At 40.5% G+C, this 22,443-nt stretch overlaps 2 protein-coding genes across 4 annotated transcripts; one reads left to right on the forward strand and one right to left on the reverse strand.

The window, feature by feature from the left end:
• Positions 1-106: 106 nt before the first annotated feature.
• prlh2 (prolactin releasing hormone 2) lies at positions 107-5,479 on the reverse strand. Of its 3 annotated transcripts, XM_061666397.1 has the most exons (6): positions 5,087-5,479; positions 4,936-5,009; positions 2,215-2,273; positions 2,008-2,108; positions 1,209-1,399; positions 107-403 (listed from the first exon to the last, which is right to left on the reverse strand). In XM_061666397.1, exons 5-6 carry the CDS (start codon positions 1,375-1,377, stop codon positions 207-209), a joined length of 366 nt encoding a protein of 121 aa, XP_061522381.1. In that variant the 5' UTR covers positions 1,378-1,399; positions 2,008-2,108; positions 2,215-2,273; positions 4,936-5,009; positions 5,087-5,479; the 3' UTR covers positions 107-206. The 3 variants fall into 3 exon arrangements, 2 of the variants coding, with proteins under 2 accessions (XP_061522381.1, XP_061522382.1); XM_061666398.1 differs by lacking the exons at positions 4,936-5,009; positions 5,087-5,479 and having other exon boundaries at positions 2,215-2,497; XR_009767373.1 differs by lacking the exons at positions 107-403; positions 1,209-1,399; positions 2,008-2,108; positions 2,215-2,273 and adding an exon at positions 4,656-4,835.
• shrprbck1r (sharpin and rbck1 related) lies at positions 4,956-22,299 on the forward strand. Its single transcript, XM_061666396.1, has 15 exons — positions 4,956-5,562; positions 6,014-6,188; positions 6,964-7,029; positions 9,341-9,409; positions 9,612-9,753; positions 10,480-10,570; positions 10,661-10,970; positions 11,052-11,152; positions 12,139-12,309; positions 14,586-14,746; positions 15,502-15,613; positions 17,329-17,508; positions 18,898-18,996; positions 19,071-19,214; positions 20,586-22,299. Exons 1-15 carry the CDS (start codon positions 5,290-5,292, stop codon positions 20,664-20,666), a joined length of 2,175 nt encoding a protein of 724 aa, XP_061522380.1. The 5' UTR covers positions 4,956-5,289; the 3' UTR covers positions 20,667-22,299.
• The last annotated feature ends 144 nt before the right edge of the window (positions 22,300-22,443 follow it).

The raw sequence follows: 22,443 nt of genomic DNA on the forward strand, positions 1-22,443 counted from the left end.
GATGTGTGGTGTGTTACATCAACAAGTCAAGCCTAAGCACTGTTAAGTTAATCTTTATTTGTCGATCTTAACTGCATTTTCTATGTACACGAACACATTTGCAGGTTGATTTTATTAACACTCACCAGAGAAACACAGAATGAGAGCGTTGTAAAAAGCAAAGCAAAGAGTTTTTTGGTTTTGATGCAAGGGAGCGATGCACGTTGTCATGGTAGCCAGTCCCTATCCTCTCCCTGCAGCACTTTGTCCAGGTTCTCTTTGTTCCGTAGACTGTTGAAGAGCAGCTCCAGCATCCTGACAACAGGCACATCACCCATTACCTCAACGCTGCTGTGTCGCTTCCCAAAGCGCCCGATGGGTCTCACGCCGCGGCCCACGTACCAGAAGGGGTCGATCTCTGGACCTGCACAAAAAGCAGGTGCATCACTTCTATCATATGGGATATGATACAGGGGGGACTTTTTCCACACATTTATCTTTATGTACATTAATTGTGGAATTCAAAAGGTCACTGAAAGTCCACGTCAGAATCAAAATATACCTGAACTTCTAATAGTCCACAATTATATTTAGTAACTAAAATGTATGAATACTGCAGGTAAATCAAAAATCAAACAGAATAAACCTCCATCTCAGGCATTTTCAGCAGTTTCTTTATTTTTCATTTGATTGATTTGATCAGCTTGAAAAAAAAATCCATTCCTTTATTCAAAACAGGACATTGAAAGGTTGACAATTCGCAAACATAAATTGATTACGATTCAGCTCCTGGTTTGGTCCGTAAAGCGTCAGAAATAGGCAAAAATGTTGGTCATTGTTTTCCAAAGTAAAAGCAGATGTTTGCAAATGTCTTATTTTACTTTTGAGAGGCTAAAATTCTGAGGATTTTTGACAATTTTGAGTTGAAAAGTGTCTCCAAACGATTGATCAACAATCGAAATAGTTGTCGATGAATTGTTGTGCTTCTAGTTATTACATTGTGCAGATGCATGCAAAACTGTGTTGCTGCGCCGTCCACACAATGGTCGGTGGGCTTTTTATGCCCACCAAAACCAGTTTGGATATAAACTATTTTAGTAGGGTATTAAAATATGTTATACCAATGATTCCTTGATTTTCATATTAATGAAAATATGTAATTATTACTAATTATATAATGACTATTAAACCAGGAAATTAGAAGCATAAGAAATTCAGTTGAAGCTTACTTCTGTTGTCGACGTTGTGCACAATGTGAAAGTCATGTTCCACCGTGGTCCTGTGTGCGCCGCTGAGGCTGCAGGAGGAGAACAGGAGGAGCACGAGGACAAGGACGAGATCCAGAGATGCAGGCAGCCCGCTCCTCGCCTGGACATCGGTCTTTCTCCTGAGCAACATGCTGAGGAGTCAGTCGAAGGCACTGCAAGAAGGGGCTGGTCAGGCACCTTATGCACACCACATGCTCAAACGGGTGGTGAGAAGCTCTACTGACTAAATCATGGACTCCTCAGCACCCAATTTAAAATGTATTTGTATCCAAGGCGACCAAACTTGAGGTTACATCATCTTATCTCTTGAGAAATTACAGATAGAACACAGTTTGAAGATGTTAACTAAATCTGAATTAACAGCAATTTGCCATAATGCCAAATCTGGAACAGATCCCGACTGTTTTTCTTCTGACCCTGCTTACAATTTTGTTCACGATAAGAACTTGCTTTCTAACCAAGATCTCATGATAACAGCCTTTGAATAATACATACTGATTTTTTTTTTTTTTTTATTTAACGTGACAATGCATATATTTTGAAAAACAAAAATTAAAACCCATGCTGTGGAAAATATGTACAGTATTGAACAAAATGGCAAATGAAATACAACAAATATATCCAAATGAGTAGGAATGAATGAAGTGAAATTCTCTTGACATGTCCAAGTAGCTAACAATAATACATAATTAGGAATTAACTAAATGTATTAATTGGTTGTTGTTGTTTTTTTAATGTGAAAAGAGCAATTTAAGCTTACCCTGAACTTTGGTAAGAGGTTGAGGTCAGCTGGCGAGGTCTGTAGTTGTTAGAGCTTCGCAGGTGTGCTGCATCTTATATATATCTGTGCTTCTCATGTGCCTGTGAGATGATGAATAAACACCACGCACACATTGGGGGGGGGGGGGATGAGGGGATGCGTCCTGCATCCCCTCATCTCCCCCCCCCCCCCCCCCAATGCCCTTACCTTCCCACTCCTGGAAGCCCTTTGCAAATGGACGTGTCCTTTTTGAGTTGTCCTGCCGTCTGTCACGCAGCAGAGGCGTCCATCAGCAAGTTGATGACGTGAAGACAACTTTAAATTAGTCAACATGGGGAAACCCAGCGCCTCAAGTACATTTCTGTCAGACTGTGATCCACAACTGTGGTGGGCGTCTTTTTTCATGGCCCTTTAATCAATCTTTTTGATTGTCCGGGGGCAAGGCAAGACACAATCAGCTTTAGTGTCTAATGAACGGAAAGTACTCCTTTTAAAATATACATTTGGTAATATAGTCAACATTTAAAAGCTTCTCTTTTGGACCAAAACATATTTGGGTTTAAACACCTTTTGTGTCACGTGAAGGCCTAAAATATCTAAAATCGTTGCCGTGGACCTGGGGGGGGGGAACAATACTGCTACTACATGTGTCTGTATCTTTTTATCACTGAACTTTTAAATCATTAGCATTTCCTAGCATAAGGAAACCAAAGGTTCAATTTGAACCTTTGGTTTCTTTTCCTCTGTCCCATAATACTTCATGTCTGGTCTGCCTCTTGAAAAACAACACTGTGTCATCAGCACCTGATTGAATGACTTCACCACACCTGACTGGAACAACATAAAGGATGACCGCTTCAATGTTAGATTTTTACCTCGTCTTTTTATTTATTTATTTTTTTGGAAGATATCAACTCTACAAATGGATTCTGCTTCAAAAATTGTGAATTGGAATGTCATGACTTGCTTGATACCCGAGCATCCTCCCATTGCGCTGCTTTAAGCTATTGAGAAATGTGCTATTGATTGAGAAAGACCAGATTAGGCGAGTGATTCACAACTGGGCTGGGCCAAACGTGTGCTCGAGCTCATTCCCTATAACTGCTACAGTATATTTTGTTAATCGCCTCATAAATTGTGGCCGAAACGCGGCGTGGGCTTGGTTGACCGTGTTTGGATCGTCCTCTTACCTGGGTGGGGAAAAAAATGCTCAAAGTCAGTGGACAATCGGGACTTTATCTTAACTTTATCGAAGCATTCATTCTTTGTAACAAATGAAAGTATTTGTATCTACTTAATGTCAAAAGGCATCATTAGAGTTCCAGTGGCCTATGCATAAGGCATCACCTTCGAAAGGTAGGAATTGTGGGTTCAAGTTCTACCTGGAACGTGGAATCTTAAATCTTTATTTTGAATAATTGCAGTGGACATTTGCATGCGTCTTAATAAACAATGAACTCAAGGAAACGATTTCAGCAGTGGTAATTACAGCGACATCTTAGTGATGGATGTGGCAAATTTGTTCAGGATCTATTTGAACGTGGCTGCACTGTAAAGGGAAATCAACATGCCTTGACTTTTGTCGAACTTTGCTGCCCCCCTGTGGTGGGTTTGAAGTAAACAATAACGTCAGCAAGAACCTCGTCAGCGTCAAGTGCATTTTAAAAGAGACATAGTCTACAGTAATGCTACGTATTATTGTACGTAATCATCTCCATGTTACAAAGGTTTACTCGCAACTTTCAAGGCGATGGTACAAAAAAATGAGGTGAGAGATGTATTGGGAGAAACTTAATTAGTTCTCTCCAAGGTCATCGTTAGTAGGAAATATGTCTCAAAATAATTTCCACTCCATGACAGACCGAAGGTAAATGTTCTTTTGCTTTGATCCATGTAATTGTATTTAGGTTCATAGTAGTAGGCTACTGACCAGAAGTGGAATTGGGAGTGATGATTTTAATAATGTGATCGATATTTGTCTCTTTGTACATTTCCTTTGACCTGAACACAATATGGCATATGTCATAAAGTAGTACAATACATGCAAACATTTCCTATTAAACAGTTCCCTTGCTTTATGCAGACGACCAACAGATTTGGCTGATTTAAAGTAAAACTATTTAATTTCACTATCAGCCTTCCCACCACCAAAGACCATGAATTTAGTTTTGCTTTCAACTAGTGACAGCTAACTTCTATGGAACTATTTCTTTAGCTTGATCAATTCCCTTTCCATGTTTTTTTTTTCAGTAATCATTTAATGTCCTCCCTGCAGTAAACTAGTGTCATTTGCAAATGGAAGAAATTATACACAAATACCCCCCCCCCATATTCTGTACGCCCAATAAAATTAAGCAACTCTGGTCATCCCTTGAAAGTGGTTGTGAATCCTTTCCCAGCCTAGTTTCCAAGTCATGGATTATTAGGTCATTATGGAAATTAGCCCCACGATTGCATAAAAGTGCCGGAACATAAGAATGACTCGCTCATAAACACATTTTCAGAAATAAATAACAAAATATTAACGTTAATTTTACAAACTTCAGAAACCTTATTGTTTGTTCATAAGCAATTAAAAAGTAACAAGACTGAAATAAAATGAAAATGTCATCTGAAATTATTAAGAGTTCAGCCCATGTGAAATTTTATTCATGTGCATGATTCAATTTCACAATTTTTGCCCCACATTCCACACAACAATGAAATGCAAACCAGTACGTGTTCTATTGCGGAGGAAGTCACGTTCATTTGTATAGTCCTTAATCACAAAAGAGTCTCAAGGGGCTACACCGGCCCAAAATTGGGAAAAGTCGACGACATCGCCTGATCTAAACACCCCCAATCGGGCAAGGAAAAAAGAAAGCATGAGGAATAATTTAGGATGTAGTTACTTAGTGCTCCAGTAGGTGGCAGTGTGCAACATTTTACCTTGTCTGGCAGTAAACAAGCCGAAGAAGACGACGCAGATGTAGAACATGACGGTCGAATAGGAACAGGCGCTTCTGGGGGGAAAAACGTTGTTTTATAGTTTATAATCTCCTCAGAAAACGTTAATCTGTCGCAAAAGGAGCTGCAGTACATAGCAGAGGAGGAGACCATCTGGCGGTCGAGGAAGTGGCATTTGACAGCCCCACGCACTTGCTTCCTGTTTGTCGGTGAGGTAGTGAAATGTCTGGGAGAGCTACTATGGTACAAACATAGCAAAGAGGAAAAGAACATCGAAGTGGAACAAAAGCAGAGCCCGTTCTGTTCGTGTCTCGTCTAAATGCGTCCCTTGACACTATGTCACTAAGTTCGGGTGGTTGGACCGCCGGTGTCGTGACGGAGCAGCGCGCGCCTCCTCCGCCTGTCGAGTATGGAGCGCCGCACCCACAACCCAACTGTCAAACCGTCCTCATGTCGGTTCGGGTGTCGCTGTGCCATTCTGCTATTCGACCGCTGCGTCTTCCGGGAGTGGGCGGCGAATCCCTTCGCCTGCAGCTCTGTATGGACCCGGAGAAGTCCGGGGAATTCCGTCTGTCGCTCCAAGACTGCAGCGGGAATGGTCGCAGCGTGGTGAGTTCGCTGGAAGGCATCGCAGAGGGACTTCCAACAGATTTTGCTTTTGACTCGTGGCTTTATGGCTTGTGTGAATAAATGTAGGTTTGCTGTGAAGAAAAAAAAGAAGAAATATATATATATATATATATATATATATATAAATAATATGGAGAGTGTGTCACGGTGTTGACAATTACCTACACTACGAACTGAACCAGTATTTTAACATTGTAATCGTGCAGTGTCATGCAATATCAAGTTGAAGTTGAGTCTTGACCTAAATGTAAAATTCTTGATCACTGAGAGGCACAGAGAATAACCAATCGCAAGACAACAATAGGTGTGACAGTGTTCAGAAACAGAAAGTGAAACTACTGAGACTGCTATGGCGGAGCAATATGGCATCATCTTGGATCAGACATCTTTGTAGTCTTAGTCTAATTGTTATTATTCTCTCTTTCTCCAGACTATTGCAGAGTACAATTTGACATCTGTGAACTATCGTGTAAAAGCGGCAACATGTCACGAGCTAAGTCTGGCAGCGCCTCCGCATGATCGCATCAGCTTCAACTTTGGCTGTGAGCAAGAGGCCCAGCAGTGGGCCACCGTAATGATGACTTCTCTGAGAGAAGCACACAGAGGTCAGCGACCCTTGCTTTTTTTGTTGGTTTGTTTGTTTTTTAACCGACAACTTCTATTGCAAATTACAATCACATTTTTAATGTGCAATTATGCAAGTCTTAAATGAGACAAAGTGCATGTTTTTTTAATAATTAAAAAAAGTTCCTAGGTGTCCCAATCAAAGGTCACTGACCATAGGTCATCACATTAATACATTTTTATCATTTTTATTTTTACCTGTGTGTGTGGATGAGTGGCGGGACGGGATTGATTTCAACAATGTAAAGCACTTTAGGTTGCATGTTGTTGTATGAAAAGTGCTATATAAATAGTTTGATTGAGTGACATTCTTCCATCAAAATACACAAAGGATAAAACATGACAGCACGCTTAATGTCACACTGTTGTTGAAATAGCTTGGTTTTCTGTGTTGTAAGCAATAATTGGTGGAATAGTACTACAATAAAATACATACACATTAAAATTTTATGTCTTTCAATAAATTGTTAATACAAATTGTTAATACAGTTGTCTTAAAATTAATCCACACAAAAATGAGTGGTCATTATTGTATAATACATTTAAATTCGTAAAAAAAAAATCCTTATGCTGGTCAAACAGAAAAGGGAACGAGCAGAAATTAATTAAGTGTATAATAAAAGGCTAACGGACATGCGGCTCAGTACCAGATGGCCCGCAGCCCGGTGGTCGGGGACCACTGACCTGAGCACATAATACAGAAACTGGCCATTACCCATGAATTAAATATTACTTTTAATAAAATGTCTCTTTCAGAAACGGTGGCAGAAAATGGATCAGCTCCTCAATTATCCTCTACTGAAGGTGCAGACTTGAGTGGAGGTGAGCTGCTGAGCTTAGGTCTACGCAGTTATAATATAAAGTAAATATAGCTGTGTTATATATGTCTACTTTGGGCGTCATTAATAGTCCTGCGTTTTGATATCCAATACTGTGAGTTCAAACTTCTAACAACGCAAATTCAAATTCCGGATAGACTACGAGCAGTGTTTCCCAACCTTTATTGAACCCAGACACATATTTTACATGACAAAAAAAATCTCACGACATACGAGCTAAACTGTCACAGTTTAATTAAGTACCTTCTGGCATCTGGTGGAAGAGCAATTGTTCTGCCCCTCACTGAATGTCGCTGGCACAGATAAAACAAAAGCAATGCAAATTTATTTATACAGTGCATTTCATACACAAGGTAACTCAATGTGCTTTCCATGATTAAAAGCATTAAAGAACAAAGTAAAACCAAAACAAAACAGCTAATAAACATTTAAAACAAAGAGAACAATAATAATAAAATACAAACAGCGTACAGTGCAAGAAAGGTCATTTTAAAGTGGAAATCCTCTAAAAAGCACGACAAAAAAGAAGAGTTCACACTTGGAGCTGACGTCACCCCTGTTGGCAACTTGTTCCATTTGTGTGCAGCATAACAGCTAAATGCCGCTTCACCACGTTTGCTTTCGACTCTGTGCTCTGCTATCTGACCTGAGTCTGTAGATCTCAGAGCCCGACTGGGTTTACATCCCATTAGCATTTCTTTCATGTGTTGAGGACCTGAACCATTTCGGGATTTCAAGATCAGTCGCAGAACTTTAAAATCTATTCTAAAGGTGACTGAGAGCCAGAGACTTTAGAATTAGACAAATATGTTCTGACCCCTTTGTTCTGGTTGGAACCCGAGCTGCAGCATTCTGAATGAGCTACTGCTGTTTAATCCTCTTTTGGGTGAGTCCAACACCATTACAGTAGTTAAGTCTACTTGGATAAAACCATGGATGACCTTCTCCTGGTCTGCTTGGGACATGCAAGCCTTCACTCTGGATATGTTCTTCAGCTGGTAGAAGGCTGTTTTAGTAATTGATTTAATATGACTGTTGAAAGTTGGATCGGAATCTATCAGTACACCAAGGTTTCGGACTGGGACTTTGGTTTTTAAAGAGAGTGACTCCAGGTATTTACGAACAGCAATCTTCTTTCCTTGACTACCAAAATCTCATTTTTGTTGTCGTTTAATTGAAGAAAGTTTTGGCGCATCCAGTCAGTTATCTGTTTTAGACAGTGAAACAACACCTCAATTGAACTGTAGTCACCTGGAGACACTGCTAGATATAACTGTGTGTCATCTGCATAGCTATGATAGTCAAAATTCAAGTTCTGAAGAATTGGACCCAAGGGTAGGATATACAGGCTGAATAGGAGGGGTCCAAGAACTGACCCTCGAGGGACCCCATAGGTCATTGCCATTCAATTGAGATTGAACACTTCCAGTGGTTACGAAATAACTGAACCAGGACCTGAACCATTTAAGGACTGTTCCATTTACTCCTACACGTTTCCAACCTAGATTACTCAGTCGTTTAACAAAGGTGCATTACTCATAGTAAATATTTTTCAGACCGATGAAGTAAAATTTAATGCTTTTCTGCCACACACCTGATGATCTCTTGTGGCACACTAATGAACTGGTTGAGAATCACTGCAAACAGTGTGTCTTTATTGGCGGCAGCGGGGTTTGGTTTACAGGAGCTCAGCTTTACGCTAAGGTGTGTGTGTGTTGAATACCCCCTGACATCGAATTATTTGTATACATTTATAAAGTCTGCTTTCACTTACTGTTACTTACTGTTAAAAATCACTTCATCACAAGCACCTTTTTATGTCACATCACTGCTCGCCCTAATCTTTTTAGATCATCAATTTAAAACTGTACTGGCACACTAAACATGAGAGAATTTGCAGATAAATTGTGACTTGTGAATGTCTCATAGGATTCTCCCTTTGACCAAACAGTAGGGAGGAAGTGTTTTTGTTATGTCTGAAGATGAACAGGAGCTAATATCCTTGACGGAAAAGAAAAACAATACGGAATAAAGTTATGTTCTGATACAGTTTTTTTCAACTCCACCTTCGTGGATGCAAAAAAATCTGATTTTCTTTTGTGCATTGTAATCTGATATTTCACAGTTGCTTTATTCTTGTAATATTACAAATTGTTTCTCATAATTGTACTTTTTTCGGTTTGCCCTAATCGCCGATGTAGCATGTTTGTAAAAATATTTTTTTGTGATACATTTTGTACTGCTTCTCGTCATTGCATGGCTTCTTTTTGTATCACCGTTTTTTTGTGTTTCAGCTGGAGCTGGTAAAGATAACAACAGAGAGTGTCTCCGATTCCAGAACACCTCATCTTTACAGCAGTTAGGTGTGTACGGAAATGTTTCAATCTTATCTCATTTGAACCACCTGGTAGATCGAGAAGGGAACTCACCATGTGTTCATTCCATCATTCATGCATTGACTCACTGGAAGTTTGGCAAAATCCTCCTCATACATTTGCCTGGATTTTCACCGTAAGTTGGCCCTTCTGTGTTTCCATGTGAACGCGTGTACGTAAACGTCGATAGAAGACGCATGCATCGAGCTGACCCGAGCCATCGAGGGTGGTGACATGAAGTTGGCCTCCGTCTTTGCTGCCGAGCTTTCCTGCCAAAATGCTGCGCTGAAGATCTACCCCTCTATACGACAATGTGAAGACACTGAAATCAAGTAGGTCGGTTGGTCAAAGAAATGCTTTGTAGTTTTCTCTGGACCAGACACCTAAATAGTCTGACCTGTCGATGTGCAGGCATGATATGTTTCATGCCATAAATGATGCACATTATGAACAGCACCGCTCCAAAACCCTTTATCAATAAATGGATATATGTAAAAGATGGATAAAATGCTGTCATGAAGAGACTGGTCCTTCATGGCATTTAATGGACCGTTTAGTGATACTACATTGAAATGTTTCAGGCAGTAGCTATGTGTTTAATTAATGGAGTTTGTTTTCCGCTTGGGTGAGGGCCTGCGCTCTACTGTGTGCCATTTGAATCGACAGATTCTTGCAAAGGTGTGACCATAAAATAGTTGTCAGGCAGCGACAATTGTTCAACTTCACACCACGGGTTTCTGCGCTCTGTGCTTTTCACACCACGCCACGCCTCTGTCATGCTTGAGCCATTATCTCAGAAAAATCAGAGATATTTGTGCCAAACACCCCCACCCCCACCCCCAATTCTATATACCGGTAGATACCTTCCACACAGAACAGAGACACAGGAAAAAGCCAGCTCTGACAGGCAGTGCGAAAGAGGCTTTTGTAAAAAAGCAACTTACAAGTCTTGTATTGGATCTCATATTTTGCTAGTGTACCTAATGATGTAGTCGGTGAGTGTCAGTATTGACCTGAGCGGTTGAGTTTCTTGACTGTTGCCTGTTTTCTCTTAACAGTTTGGCTGTTGTAGTAGAGGATTCTTCTACATCATGTTGCATCACTATGAAGGTTTCTCCTGTAATGACTACTGCAGCTTTGAAACACCAGGTGAGTGTCTTGTCTCGTGTTCTCTCCTTTCCTTGTTGTTGTGAATTCATGTTTTTTTTCCCTTTCATTGTTTCATGTCCAACACCTCAGATGTTTCTAGAGTATGGCTTTCACCCATGGGTGCAGCGCTGGGTGATTGGCCAGTGCCTGTGCACTAACCAGCGTTCCCTGGCTTCATATGGCATTCGTCAAGATGGCGACACAGCTTTTTTGTACCTCTTGTCAGCTTGCCACGCTCACCTGACTCGCCAACTCCTCCAACAGGACCAGGAGAGTGCACTCCTCCACAATTCTTTTCCATGTGCATCCTTTCTCCATCACCCCTCTCATAATAGTATCGCATCTCAAGAAGAGAAACTTTATAAAACCTTGCCAGCTAGATTAAATTGCAGCAACGCTGGTGAGTGACACCACTGATTTTGCATCGGCCATCGGACATGCAAATCAAGTGTGTTGACATTTTCCATTTTTGTCTGAATAGGGTTCCAGAACGGAAACCTCAGTGAGCTAAAAGTCAATGTCCCCAGTGTGGAGTTGCCTCAACTAGATGAAGAATCCGGCATAAACACACCTTCCTTTCAGGTAACACACTAGAAAGATACATTAAATCTCCACAGCAGTCCAATCTAATGAAGTCTACTACACGAACTGTATATATTTTAAAAAGTCATCTAAAAACACCTCTCAGCACAGTAACTTAAGAGGAATGGATGGTTGAACGGTCGTTCATTAATGTGTGGAAATGTTCTTTGTCTGCACACAAATTCAGGGTACTTTCTTAATCTATAGCCTATTTTCAAAAGGTTGGGATCATTGGAAAGCTCGCTAAACACAGAAACTGACAACATATAATAATGATGTTGATTATTTTTAAATAATTCCAAGGGTAAATTTGAAGTTTTGGCACTCAAAACATGCACAGAACATTTTTACCGTCTCCAAGAAATTAAAATGTTACTTAAACAGTCAAAAAGATTTGAATAGGCATTTGAGGTTGGAATTGGCCTTCTGAAACGTATTTTCTTGTTGAATGAATCTGTATATTTTAGGACTTTTACTTTTGGAATTGCAATGCTAAAATAAATCTCTCTGACAATATTCTAATTCATTGAGATTCACCTGTAGTTAAAATTATCATGGGGGTTTGAAAGAATAGTTAACTCGCGTTTGATGTTTTGGATAATTGTTTTTCACTATAAATTTTGGAAAATTGTGTCTTGGATTTGTAGCACAAGTACTTGGTTGTACTTGCGCAAGTACTTGGGTGATTTGAAAACTTGAAAAAACTTGAAAGATTCCGCTTCTAAATGATTATCGATTCCGATTCTTTTAGGGGGCTGGGTCAAAAAAGTGCATGGTTTAAATAACGGGTGTCCAAATTATGAACTTTACAGATGTCTGCTTTGAAAGCAGTGTGGTATCGATTGATGTCTACTATCGCAACACAGTGTTTGCTGATCAAAAGTAAAGGCGTTTTTTAGATGTTTATTTAAGTGATGACCTGTATTTAATAGAATTTAAATTGACAGTCAAAGATAAGGAATAAAGGTGCCCATGTTTTCCTTCAGGGTTGGCCGTGTCCTTCTTGTACTTACATCAACAAACCATTGCGGCCCGGCTGTGAGATCTGCAGTACCAACCGCCCTGTGACCTACATTGTTCCGGGCGGATACCAGCCCGACTCACTGGAACTCAGACGGCTCCAGCAGGAGAAGGATGCCATTATACAGTACCAGCAGGTAGAACTTTGCTTCTGTGGAAATACAACACCAAACATGTAGGAGTTGGCCTTAAAAAGAAAAGGCAGCTGTGCAATTTGGCGTAAGTCGTAGTAATATGTTTAATCTATGCATGTACTCCTATTTCATATTTCGGAGTAAAAACACATCGTCATTAGGTGGCAAGTCGACAAACTTCAGGCTGACTCTCTTCTCTTCTGTCTCTTTTTTTCTTGAAGGAGAAAGAGAGAAGAGAGAGCTGAGGAGTGCAGGCAATCAATACAACTTACTACTCTAAACCTGGACCAGAACTACTTAACACGCACACACTCACAGGCATACACAGGCGCCAGTATATATACTCTATTTGTGTGTGTGCGTGTACCGTATTTTCACGACCATAGGGCGCACCGTATTAAAAGGCGCAGTCTCAGTTACGGGGTCTATTTCTGTATTTAACACATACATAAGGTGCACCGTATTATTGGTCGCAGGTATGGTAAAACATACGCTATCTTACGTTAGCATGCATGCACGCTAAAACAATGACAAAGGCAGCAGGAGCAAAACTGAGTTCGGTTGTACTTTATTGAAGTATATAACAATGTACTCATGTTATTTTTTGATTAATCCTAATCCACAAATCCATCAAAGTCCTCATCTTCTGTATCCGAAATGGAACAGCTGAGCAAGTTCTCCATCAAACACGGCAGGTTCGAGTCAGTCTCGTTGCCGTGCGAAAGCTCGAACAACAGTGCAAGCAGACACGTTAGCCCAGCATCCACAATCCTTTCACAAATTGTGGCGTAACTCGCCCGCCGCTGCCTCCCTGTCTTAATAAAGCTATTTTCGCCATCTGTCATCCATGGCTCCCACGCCGCTCACTTCAGTTTGGTCGCCCTGTTTACACGGATGTCCAGCGGTTCGTCAAGCCTCGCGGAATGATGACAAGCCCCGAGTTATTGCACTCAGTCGAATGGTGACTTGAGACGCTTCTCCCGGCTGTTCTTTGCTCATTAATCCCATTGCTCGAGTTGGTCCACCAACTCGGGCCACCTCGCCTTGTTTCCCCGTTTTGTTTTTCTTTTTTTTCGGCGGAAACTCAGCTTCATCTTCTTGACTTGGCGAAGCTCGTTTTCCTGCACTTGTGAACCATGGAGTCGTTGATCTTGAATTCTCTCGCGGCTGCGCGATTCCCATGTTCTTCCACGTAACTAATAGCTTGCAATTTAAACTGTGCTTCGTAAGCGTGTCTCTTCGTAGGTGACCTTTTTGGGGGTGCTTAGCCAAACCAATGTTGTTTTGCACAATGCACATCCCGGAAATGCTCCCAGTCAGTCAAGCGGTAAAAAAACCCAAAACAAACGGTGCTATATACCTAGTGGGGGTGTGGCTTTAGTGTCCTACTTCATGCACCCTTCCCCTGTTCTCAGCCACGTCCACTTTTCCTCCGTGTAAGCAGCGTGTTGGCAGGAAATGTGCAAATAAAAAAAAATAAAAAAATAAAAAAAGTCAAGCAGAGCGCTCATCACACAAAAACATTTACAGATTTTGGAACTCGATGCACACATAAGGTGCACCGCATTATAAGGCGCCCCGTCAATTTTGGAGAAAATGTAAGACTTGTAAGTGCGCCTTATGGTCATGAAAATACGGTGTGTGTGTGTGTGTGTGTGTGTGTGTGTGTGTATATATATATATATATATATATATATATATATATATATATACACACACACGTTTTTTTTATATATTGTGTATATATATATATATATATTATATATTGTATTGACTTGTTTGTAGTGCAAGTCCAATGAAAAAGAAGGGTCATATTGTTTTGATGAATCGTTAACTGTGAAGAGTTTCTCGGCAATAAACGTTTTTTAAATTTGAAGGTGTCATTTTGGGCATCCAAAACTTTTTTTCTAATGTTTGTACAATAACATTTATGCAATAATTGTCATACCATTGTTACATATTTTGGAACATAAAAAAAAAATAAAAAATACACAAGGCTCATTGTGAATGTATGGCCACATGAGCTGCTATGAAAGATGCTGCAAATGCAAATGTTTGAGTCCACACGACAATACCAAGTAGAGGTGGTCATTAATTTGATGATGGTGTTAAGTTTGCATTATCTAAGTGTATATATATATTCTCAATCAAAACAATCATCAAAGAAAAATATGCATACGATATACAGTACATTACCTACTGTATATAAGTACCTGTGTGTAAGTTAGGCCAGTAATGTTCAATAAGTTGACAGCCAATGGAAACGCCCATTGTCCCAGGCAAGGGAAGAGGAGCGCCAGCAGAATTTTGCCCAGCTGGTGATGATGGACGGCCAGGACTTAGTGCCGAATACCGAGCCTTTGGACTGCAGAATCTGCTATGTAGAGCTAAAGGCAGGAGAGGGCGCCATGCTCAGGGAGTGTCTCCATTGCTTCTGCAAGTAAGAGTCGGTAGGACAAGAGAAGTGGAATGTGTTCCCCATTCATCCATCCATCCGCTGTGCCACTGACCCTCACTAGGGTTATGGGTATGATGAAGCCTCTCCCAGCTAACTTTGTTCGAGAGGCGGGTTACGCCCTGAATTGGTCGCCAGCCGATCACAGGAGACAGACAAACATGCATTCGCACCAATGGAAAATTTGACCCATAGACAAAATGCATTTGCACATATGGAGTCTTCAGTTAACCTACCATCCATGTTTAGGTCTATTGAAATGTGTTATAATGGGAGTAGACCCTCACAAACAGACCAAATATAAGACCTGTATCAACAATTTTGCCTTTACAACAATAATAAGGCCCCGTTTCGATCTTGTATTCAAGTGTTGTGACTTTAGTTAGTGGCAGCATGGTCTGCCTTACAGCTGATAACTATGACATCTCTGTGTAGAGTTTGCATATTTTCCCTGTGCTTGTGTGGCTTTTATTCTGGTTTTCTCCTTCATACCAAAAACAAGGTGAATTGAAGACTCAAAATTGTCTATTGGTGTCAATGTGAGTGTGAATGGTGACCAGTGCCGGATGTGCCCAAAATCATAGGCTCCAGAAACCCCTGACTGAGAACAAGTGGTTTACAATATGGATGGATGCATAGTTTCATATAGTGAGCATTATCTCTCCATTGATCATTTTTGATACGCCTCTTGTATTGGTCCTCAAAGGATAGAAACTAAATGTTTGTGTGTTTGCCTGTAGAGAATGCTTGCGCTCAGTCATTATGCTGAGTGAGGAGCCGGAAGTGTCCTGTCCTTACAGAGATGACACGTATGCCTGTGCATGCTCCTTGCAGGAGAGGGAGATCAAAGCTGTGAGTAAAACCATGAAACACATCACATGTAAGACCGTGATTGGCTATGGGTATTCTACTCCAGTACATTGTCTTAAAGTCAATATGAGAAGGTTTTCTAAAAAAAAAAAAAAAAAAAAATTTAAAAAAACCCCTCAAGATATATAGTGACAAAAAAGCCACCTGAAAATGTGTCACCGCTTGAATGCTTTCGCCAGAGGTGGAGCAGTGGCCATCGCTTGTAAGCAAGGACGAACGCGAGGACAATTGTGCCAGTGACTTAAGAGGGTATAGGGTACATTCTTAAAATGAACTGATGCAATCCGCTTATACTATACACTAGGTTACAGACTCTAGCTATTTGCTATGAAAACACACACACACTTACACGACAGTCCTTCAAACATACTGATAAGAGCATGCCATCATTTCTTGTGTATAATACGCTCTTGAGTGTAATACACACCTCCAAAATTGACTCCAAAAATCAGGAAAACCCTTCTTCCTTTGTATAATGCACACCCGTGACTTTCTATACATTGATATATTTATATGCAATAAATATTAGTCATGAGCACCTCCTAGCTTGTTTTTTCTAATTAGGTCTGATCAGTATTATTATTAATTCTAAGGTTTGCTTGTTTAGTAATGTATATGTGTATGTATGTATTACTGTGGCGCATCCTAGTGTTTAGTTGTAAAACTGCAGTTTTACAGAGGTATTTTCACCCTCCTACTTAATCATTGGCACGCCAGCATAACAAGATGCCATGTTCTTACAATGACGTTATAGTTGGCATCATCATGGCAGCTTGTATTACTGTGAGCACCCAAGTATTTAGTTTTTACACTCTGGCTTTACAGAGGTACTTTCCACCTCCCACGTTACCAAGGGCACATCAGCAGGCTTACTGAAAGCTAGAAAGGTCATGTGTCTAGATAACACGTTCACTCCTGGTGAAAGATACAAAAAAATAGTTAAGACAGAATAAAAGCTGCAGAAACAAACCAGAGTGAAATGTGGACTGCACAGTACCAAGTAGGCTGTGGCCTCTCACTTGTCCCGCGTTCTCTGGACTTGTCTTGTCCAATCCCGATTAAACTCTCTCCAGTCACGTTGCAACATCCTACAGCCACACAATGTTTCGGCATCTTAACTTTTCTGGACAACAACTACTCACTTTGCTGAACTAATACTGCATAAGCTAGGAAACAAAGCAACGTCATGTCAACCGCTGACGTCGCGTGTCAAACTGGAAAAGGCAACGTTGTCGTTCAAGGTGGCAGATTTGTAAGTTAAAAAGTGACAAACATTTGACTAATTACATTTAATTGAAATTCTGTTTGTTGACTATGGTAATTTATATTGCCTATTTTTTGTTCATGACAGATGTATATTTCAGCTGATCCTTCTCATCTTCCCGTTAAAGTTTAACAGCTACTGACTAAAAAGCTCTTTATGCTTTTTAGCATTTAGAGTTAAAATTTCATACACTGTATTAATACCTTAAACTGTTAAAGTACCACAAAATAGGATCCCAAAACAGTTGAATATTATTTGAAACTCGTCTTTCAACATTAGGCGATATACACCAGTTCAATATATTTCCTTGCCACCAATTACTGTACCACTTTCTTACTTTGTATCACGTCATGTACCACCTCTGGGATGTTCAACTTTGGAGGTTCTGCTGCACTGCTATTCTCTAGACATTTTTCTTCCTCCGCTTTGTAAGTTGGTTACACCGGAGGAGTATCAACGCTGGCTGCAGAGAAGTCTGTCCGTGGCAGAGTCTCGATGTCAGGGCAGCTACCACTGTGCCACTGCAGACTGCCCCGGCTGGTGTGTGTACGAGGACACGGTCAATGTGTATCAATGCCCCGTCTGCACGAAGCAAAACTGCCTCATTTGCAAGGTAATAAGCACTCCAAATAATGCACAAATATAAGATACACTGATGCCTTGAGGTACGAGTGACTCGATTTTTGAGTTTTTCATGATACGAGGCGTTGTTCACCAATTGTTTTGCTTTGATTTGTGAGCACAGACTATGAGCACTTTCTGGGGGCAGTGTACTCGACACACTTTACAAGGAGAAAAGTGAACAATTCAGCCAAAGAGTTCAAGCTGTTTAATTACACTCCTAATTTAAGTCTGCTGTCAAAATATACAAAACAAAAAAGAATTACACCTTGAGTATTTAAAACAAACTGCCTGAAGAAAGGCAGACAATATAAGTCATATCCTCTGCGTAGAGCAACTAGTATTAGTGCCGTAGACATTATTGTCAATCCCACTAGAGTTATAGGCAGGCACTATGATTGGCTGCTGCAACGAGTGCTCAAGTGGCATACATAAAAAAGGCTCAATGAACAGTATAAGGCGGCACGGTGGGCGACTGGTTAGAGCGTCAGCCTCACAGTTCTGAGGACCCGGGTTCAATCCCCGGTCCCGCCTGTGTGGAGTTTGCATTTTCTCCCCGTGCCTGCGTGGGTTTTCTCCGGGCACTCCGGTTTCCTCCCACATCCCAAAAACATGCATTAATTGGAGACTCTAAATTGCCCGTAGGTGTGAATGTGAGTGCGAATGGTTGTTTGTTCGTATGTGCCCTGCGATTGGCTGGCAACCAGTTCAGGGTGTACCCCGCCTCCTGCCCGATGACAGCTGGGATAGGCTCCAGCACGCCCGCGACCCTCGGGAGGAGAAGCGGCTAAGAAAATGGATGGATGGATGAACAGTATAACTGTCTCTTTTACTGCCCCCAGGTGGCCAAGGCGGGCACACCAGAACGAGCAGCATTCAATTGATGCAATGTGACAAAACCTTATTGCTTTAATTATGTCATTACTTCTTGTTTTTATGAATTACAATATGATGGAGTGCTATAGTTCTTCATTAAACATTAATTTTTCTGGGTTTCTTTGGAGGCGGTAGGCTGAAACGGATTAATGGAATTTCCATTCATGTTAATGGGAACAGATGATTTGAGATACAAGTGTTTTGCATGGCCATGGAACGAATTTAACTCGTATCTCAAGGCACCACTGTTATAGTATTCGATTACTAGTGGAAAGGGTGGCATGGTGACAGACTGGTTAGCACGACCGCCTCACAGTAAGAGGCATTTATTTCTGTGTAGAGTTTGCATGTTCTCCCTGTGCTTGCGAGGGTTTTCTCAGGGTGATGAGGATACGCGGTGTAGAAGATGAATAGATAGATGGATTACTCGAAAATGACAGTCACTGCCCAAAACATTAGGTATGCCTGCACAATATTAAAAATACAATAACACTGCCTTTCTCAGGCTATTCACGATGGAATGAACTGTAAGCAGTACCAGGATGATCTTGCAGCCCGCGCTATCAACGACTCTGCTGCACGGAGGACAACTCATCTACTTCAGGTGAGCTAAACGCATAGCATTATCAGCACGTGTCCATATTATAATTCATTTCATATCTTGCATTTCACTTATAGACTCTGGTGCAATCTGGGGAGGCGATGCACTGTCCCCAGTGCGGCATCATTGTGCAAAAGAGGGACGGATGTGATTGGGTGCGCTGCACTGTCTGTCACACAGAAATCTGCTGGGTCACGAGAGGGCATCGCTGGGGTCCAAAGGTAAGTTGTCCAGACCAGCTATACTGTATACAGTGAAGACTCCAAAGTCCGACACAATACGTTCCAAGGCACGTTTATTTCCAAGTTGTTCACATTATATGTTTCATAAAGTTTATATATCTGGTGTTTCAAAAGTCACTCATGGCTCCAAAGTCGGACACAATACGTTCCAAGACTCTTGTTTATTTCCAAGTTGTTCACATTTCAATTTTCAGTAGTTTATTTATATATCGGGTGTTTCAAAAGTCACTCATGGTTTTGTATTTATTGAAAATGTAATTGAAACAAAGTGGATGAAATTCAGAGGGTAAAACCTACATTAACCAAGAATATTTGTGGTACCATCTTTGATTCGGAATGTTCATCCATTAGTTAGTGGAACACCGCAACGTGTGCATCATCTTTTTCATAGGAAGCCAGCATTTCACGCATGTCATCTGACAACATTTTGGGAGTCATTGAAGCTTATGCGTTTCTGATGCGTCCTTCAAGCCATGGGAGATCTGAAGACCTTGTTCTGTAGACTTTCACAAACCAAACTGGGGCGCCATCTTTTGGGAAAATGACTTGCTGCGAGTGGGCTATAGCTGAAAGTTCAGGGACACAGAATATGACGTAGGCCTTGCGTTCTCCCAGCGCTTGAAGAACTATCATAAATTCATGTGCTTCCGAAAATGTATAGCATTATCAGCATGTATCCATATTATAATATAATGCGTGAAACGGTGGCTTGATTGCTACGAAAAAGGTGGTGGACGTGTCAAGGCGTACCACTGACTTATGGTTGAACATTCCAAATCAAAGATAGTACCACCAATATTCTCAGTTAATTTAGCTTTTACCTTTCGAATGTCATCTACTTTGTTACATTTTCTATAAACAATACAAAACCATGAGTAACTTTTGAAATACCCCCTGTACTATTATTCTTATTATTGTGTTTATGTTCAATTTTATGTTGAGAACTTTTGTTTTTTACAGCTACGATTGTTTAGTGAAGTGCTCTATAAATAAAGTTCTGTTACTTGTTCTATAGTAGTTACTACAGTTTCTCTGCCATCACAGAAACCCAACAATCAAAAGAAAAAGTAAAACTTGCACAGTTTATCCTTTGGAAGCTTACTGAGCCCCCCAAGAACGTTTATGATTACTACTTTTGGAGTGTTCGACTTGAGTGGTTAGTTACACTGTAATCTCTGACGTTCTTTATGGTCCAAATCTGTGCAGTGTGAGTTATAAATCCGGATTAGAAAAGTAGTCACTTCTTTGTTGTTGTTTTTTTTTTTTTTTACAATTATGACACTTTATGATGAGACATTTTTGTAAAGCAACTGAAACAATGTTAATTTCTTCGATTGTTTGTCTTTCAAGGGTCCTGGCGACACCAGTGGAGGATGTCGCTGTAATGTCAACCGTCAAAAATGCCATCCAAAATGTCAAAACTGTCACTGAGTCGTTCAAGAGTCGTCTCGTGTAGAAGTGATTGACCGAGAAACCAAACATTGTCTTACGAAGTACAAGAAGAACAATTTAGCCAAAAACTGACTTTAAAAGGTTGGAACATAAAATGCATAATTTTTCTTGACTGTTTCTAAATATCACCGTCAAGCTTTTTGACACAATCACAATAGCATATTAAAAGAAATTCTCATCGATAACAGTAAAAAAACATATATCAGAATGATGACATAACAGTAACTCTTGCATGTGGTGCCTTTGGAAATGATTTCGCCTGCAAATGTAGCCTTTCAGGGGTGTGTGACTTTGACAAACTGTACCAAAATGCAATACATTACACCAAAGTGGCCTTTTACTTGTGCACAAACTCTCAATCAGGGTGTTCATCCTTGTGCCCGTGCAATGATTTTTTTTTTTCTCAGAACTTTAGTCTTTTTTTAGTTCTTATAAGCATGTCTGCTTTGTTCCATAATTCGATTTTCTGCCTGCAGAATGAAAACGGTTTGAACGTCTGTTTGACATACTTTAGCAGCTGACGAAGAAGCAGAATAAGTTATTTATTGATTACTAGTGTAAAATTAATAGGGAAACTTGTCACCTGTAAACCCGTGTTGTATAAGCTAATGATCCCTTCCTGCCATCAATCCACTGTTTGCTTCAAATGCATGGTGTTAACTTATGTGAACAGTAGGTACTCTCAAGAAGAGCCCTATTTTAAAAAAGTCCTCCCCCTAAATAGGGTACCTCCTTAAAAAGATGACTATCCTGCACTGACAAGCCATACAAAATACTGCACTGTCTTAATATGTAATCAAATGTCATCAGTGTGTGGTGTCTGGTGTGCCTTAATGCTCATTAAATACCCTTTAAACAACGACACTTTGTGGGGAAAACCTTAAATAATGATTACTATTCCACTGATATCTGGTGTAAATTGTGTTACTATTGTAGAAATGTTGGTAATCATGGGCGGGGCAACAAATTGAATCCGCATGAAGAACACTTAACTATTAGTAAATAAAATATTGAATAAGGTATACCTGTACAATCTAATCACAGCAGATACAAGAGTTATATAAAATATTACCTTTACAAAGACAATGAAGCTGATGTTTATATTTACAAGGTGTCTGGAACGTACAATCATCAGATGAACACTGGGACAGTATTACTGATACTGTATGAGATAGCCACTTGCATCAGTGGCGGGCTGGTGGCTGGGCCTTCAGTTGAGTTGAGTTCATCACTATGGCGGCACAACTGCAAAAAACAATGCTACACACAAACTGAATGTAACAGCATGCATGCTGCGTCATGTGTTACAGATTTGTGTAATAAAATGACAAAAACATTTTAATGCTAATTACTACAGTTGTGTTTTGCTAGTTGAACTTGATGGCTGTGCCAAGTTTTCCCATGACCAGAGGAAAAATCCTAAACATATTTAAAGATATATTTTTAATGTTATAAATGTTTATTGATAGCATACGCTTTGGCGTTGGCGAAACAGTAACCCTCATGAAAATTGAGGAATAAGCAAGTTACGACTTGATTTCAGTGTTCATGCATTGCCTTCTATGGGAACGTCGACCTCCCCAACGTGGCCGCCACAGAGGCACGTCAGTTTGCCAAGCTTCTTCATTGACCTGGCATATCTACGCAATCTTTTCGATTGATTTCACTGTCCATGCATTGCTTTCGATGGGAACGACGACCTCTCCAACATGGCCGCCAATATAGGCACGTTGGTTTGCCGGGCTGTTGCATTGCT

This window comes from Phycodurus eques, chromosome 21, assembly GCF_024500275.1.
Source record: "Phycodurus eques isolate BA_2022a chromosome 21, UOR_Pequ_1.1, whole genome shotgun sequence".
In the NCBI taxonomy this organism is placed as follows: Eukaryota; Metazoa; Chordata; class Actinopteri; order Syngnathiformes; family Syngnathidae; genus Phycodurus; species Phycodurus eques.

What these genes read in the sequence shown, in the direction of transcription:
- prlh2 (XM_061666397.1), bottom strand. Translation starts at nt 1,377, where the DNA reads ATGTTGCTCAGGAGAAAGACCGATGTCCAGGCGAGGAGCGGGCTGCCT. An exon ending in GCACAACGTCGACAACAGAA is followed by an intron (nt 404 to 1,208) that starts GTAAGCTTCAAC and finishes CTTTTTGTGCAG; the next exon opens with GTCCAGAGATCGACCCCTTC.
- shrprbck1r (XM_061666396.1), top strand. Translation starts at nt 5,290, where the DNA reads ATGTCACTAAGTTCGGGTGGTTGGACCGCCGGTGTCGTGACGGAGCAG. An exon ending in CTGCAGCTTTGAAACACCAG is followed by an intron (nt 10,571 to 10,660) that starts GTGAGTGTCTTG and finishes CCAACACCTCAG; the next exon opens with ATGTTTCTAGAGTATGGCTT. An exon ending in TAAACACACCTTCCTTTCAG is followed by an intron (nt 11,153 to 12,138) that starts GTAACACACTAG and finishes GTTTTCCTTCAG; the next exon opens with GGTTGGCCGTGTCCTTCTTG.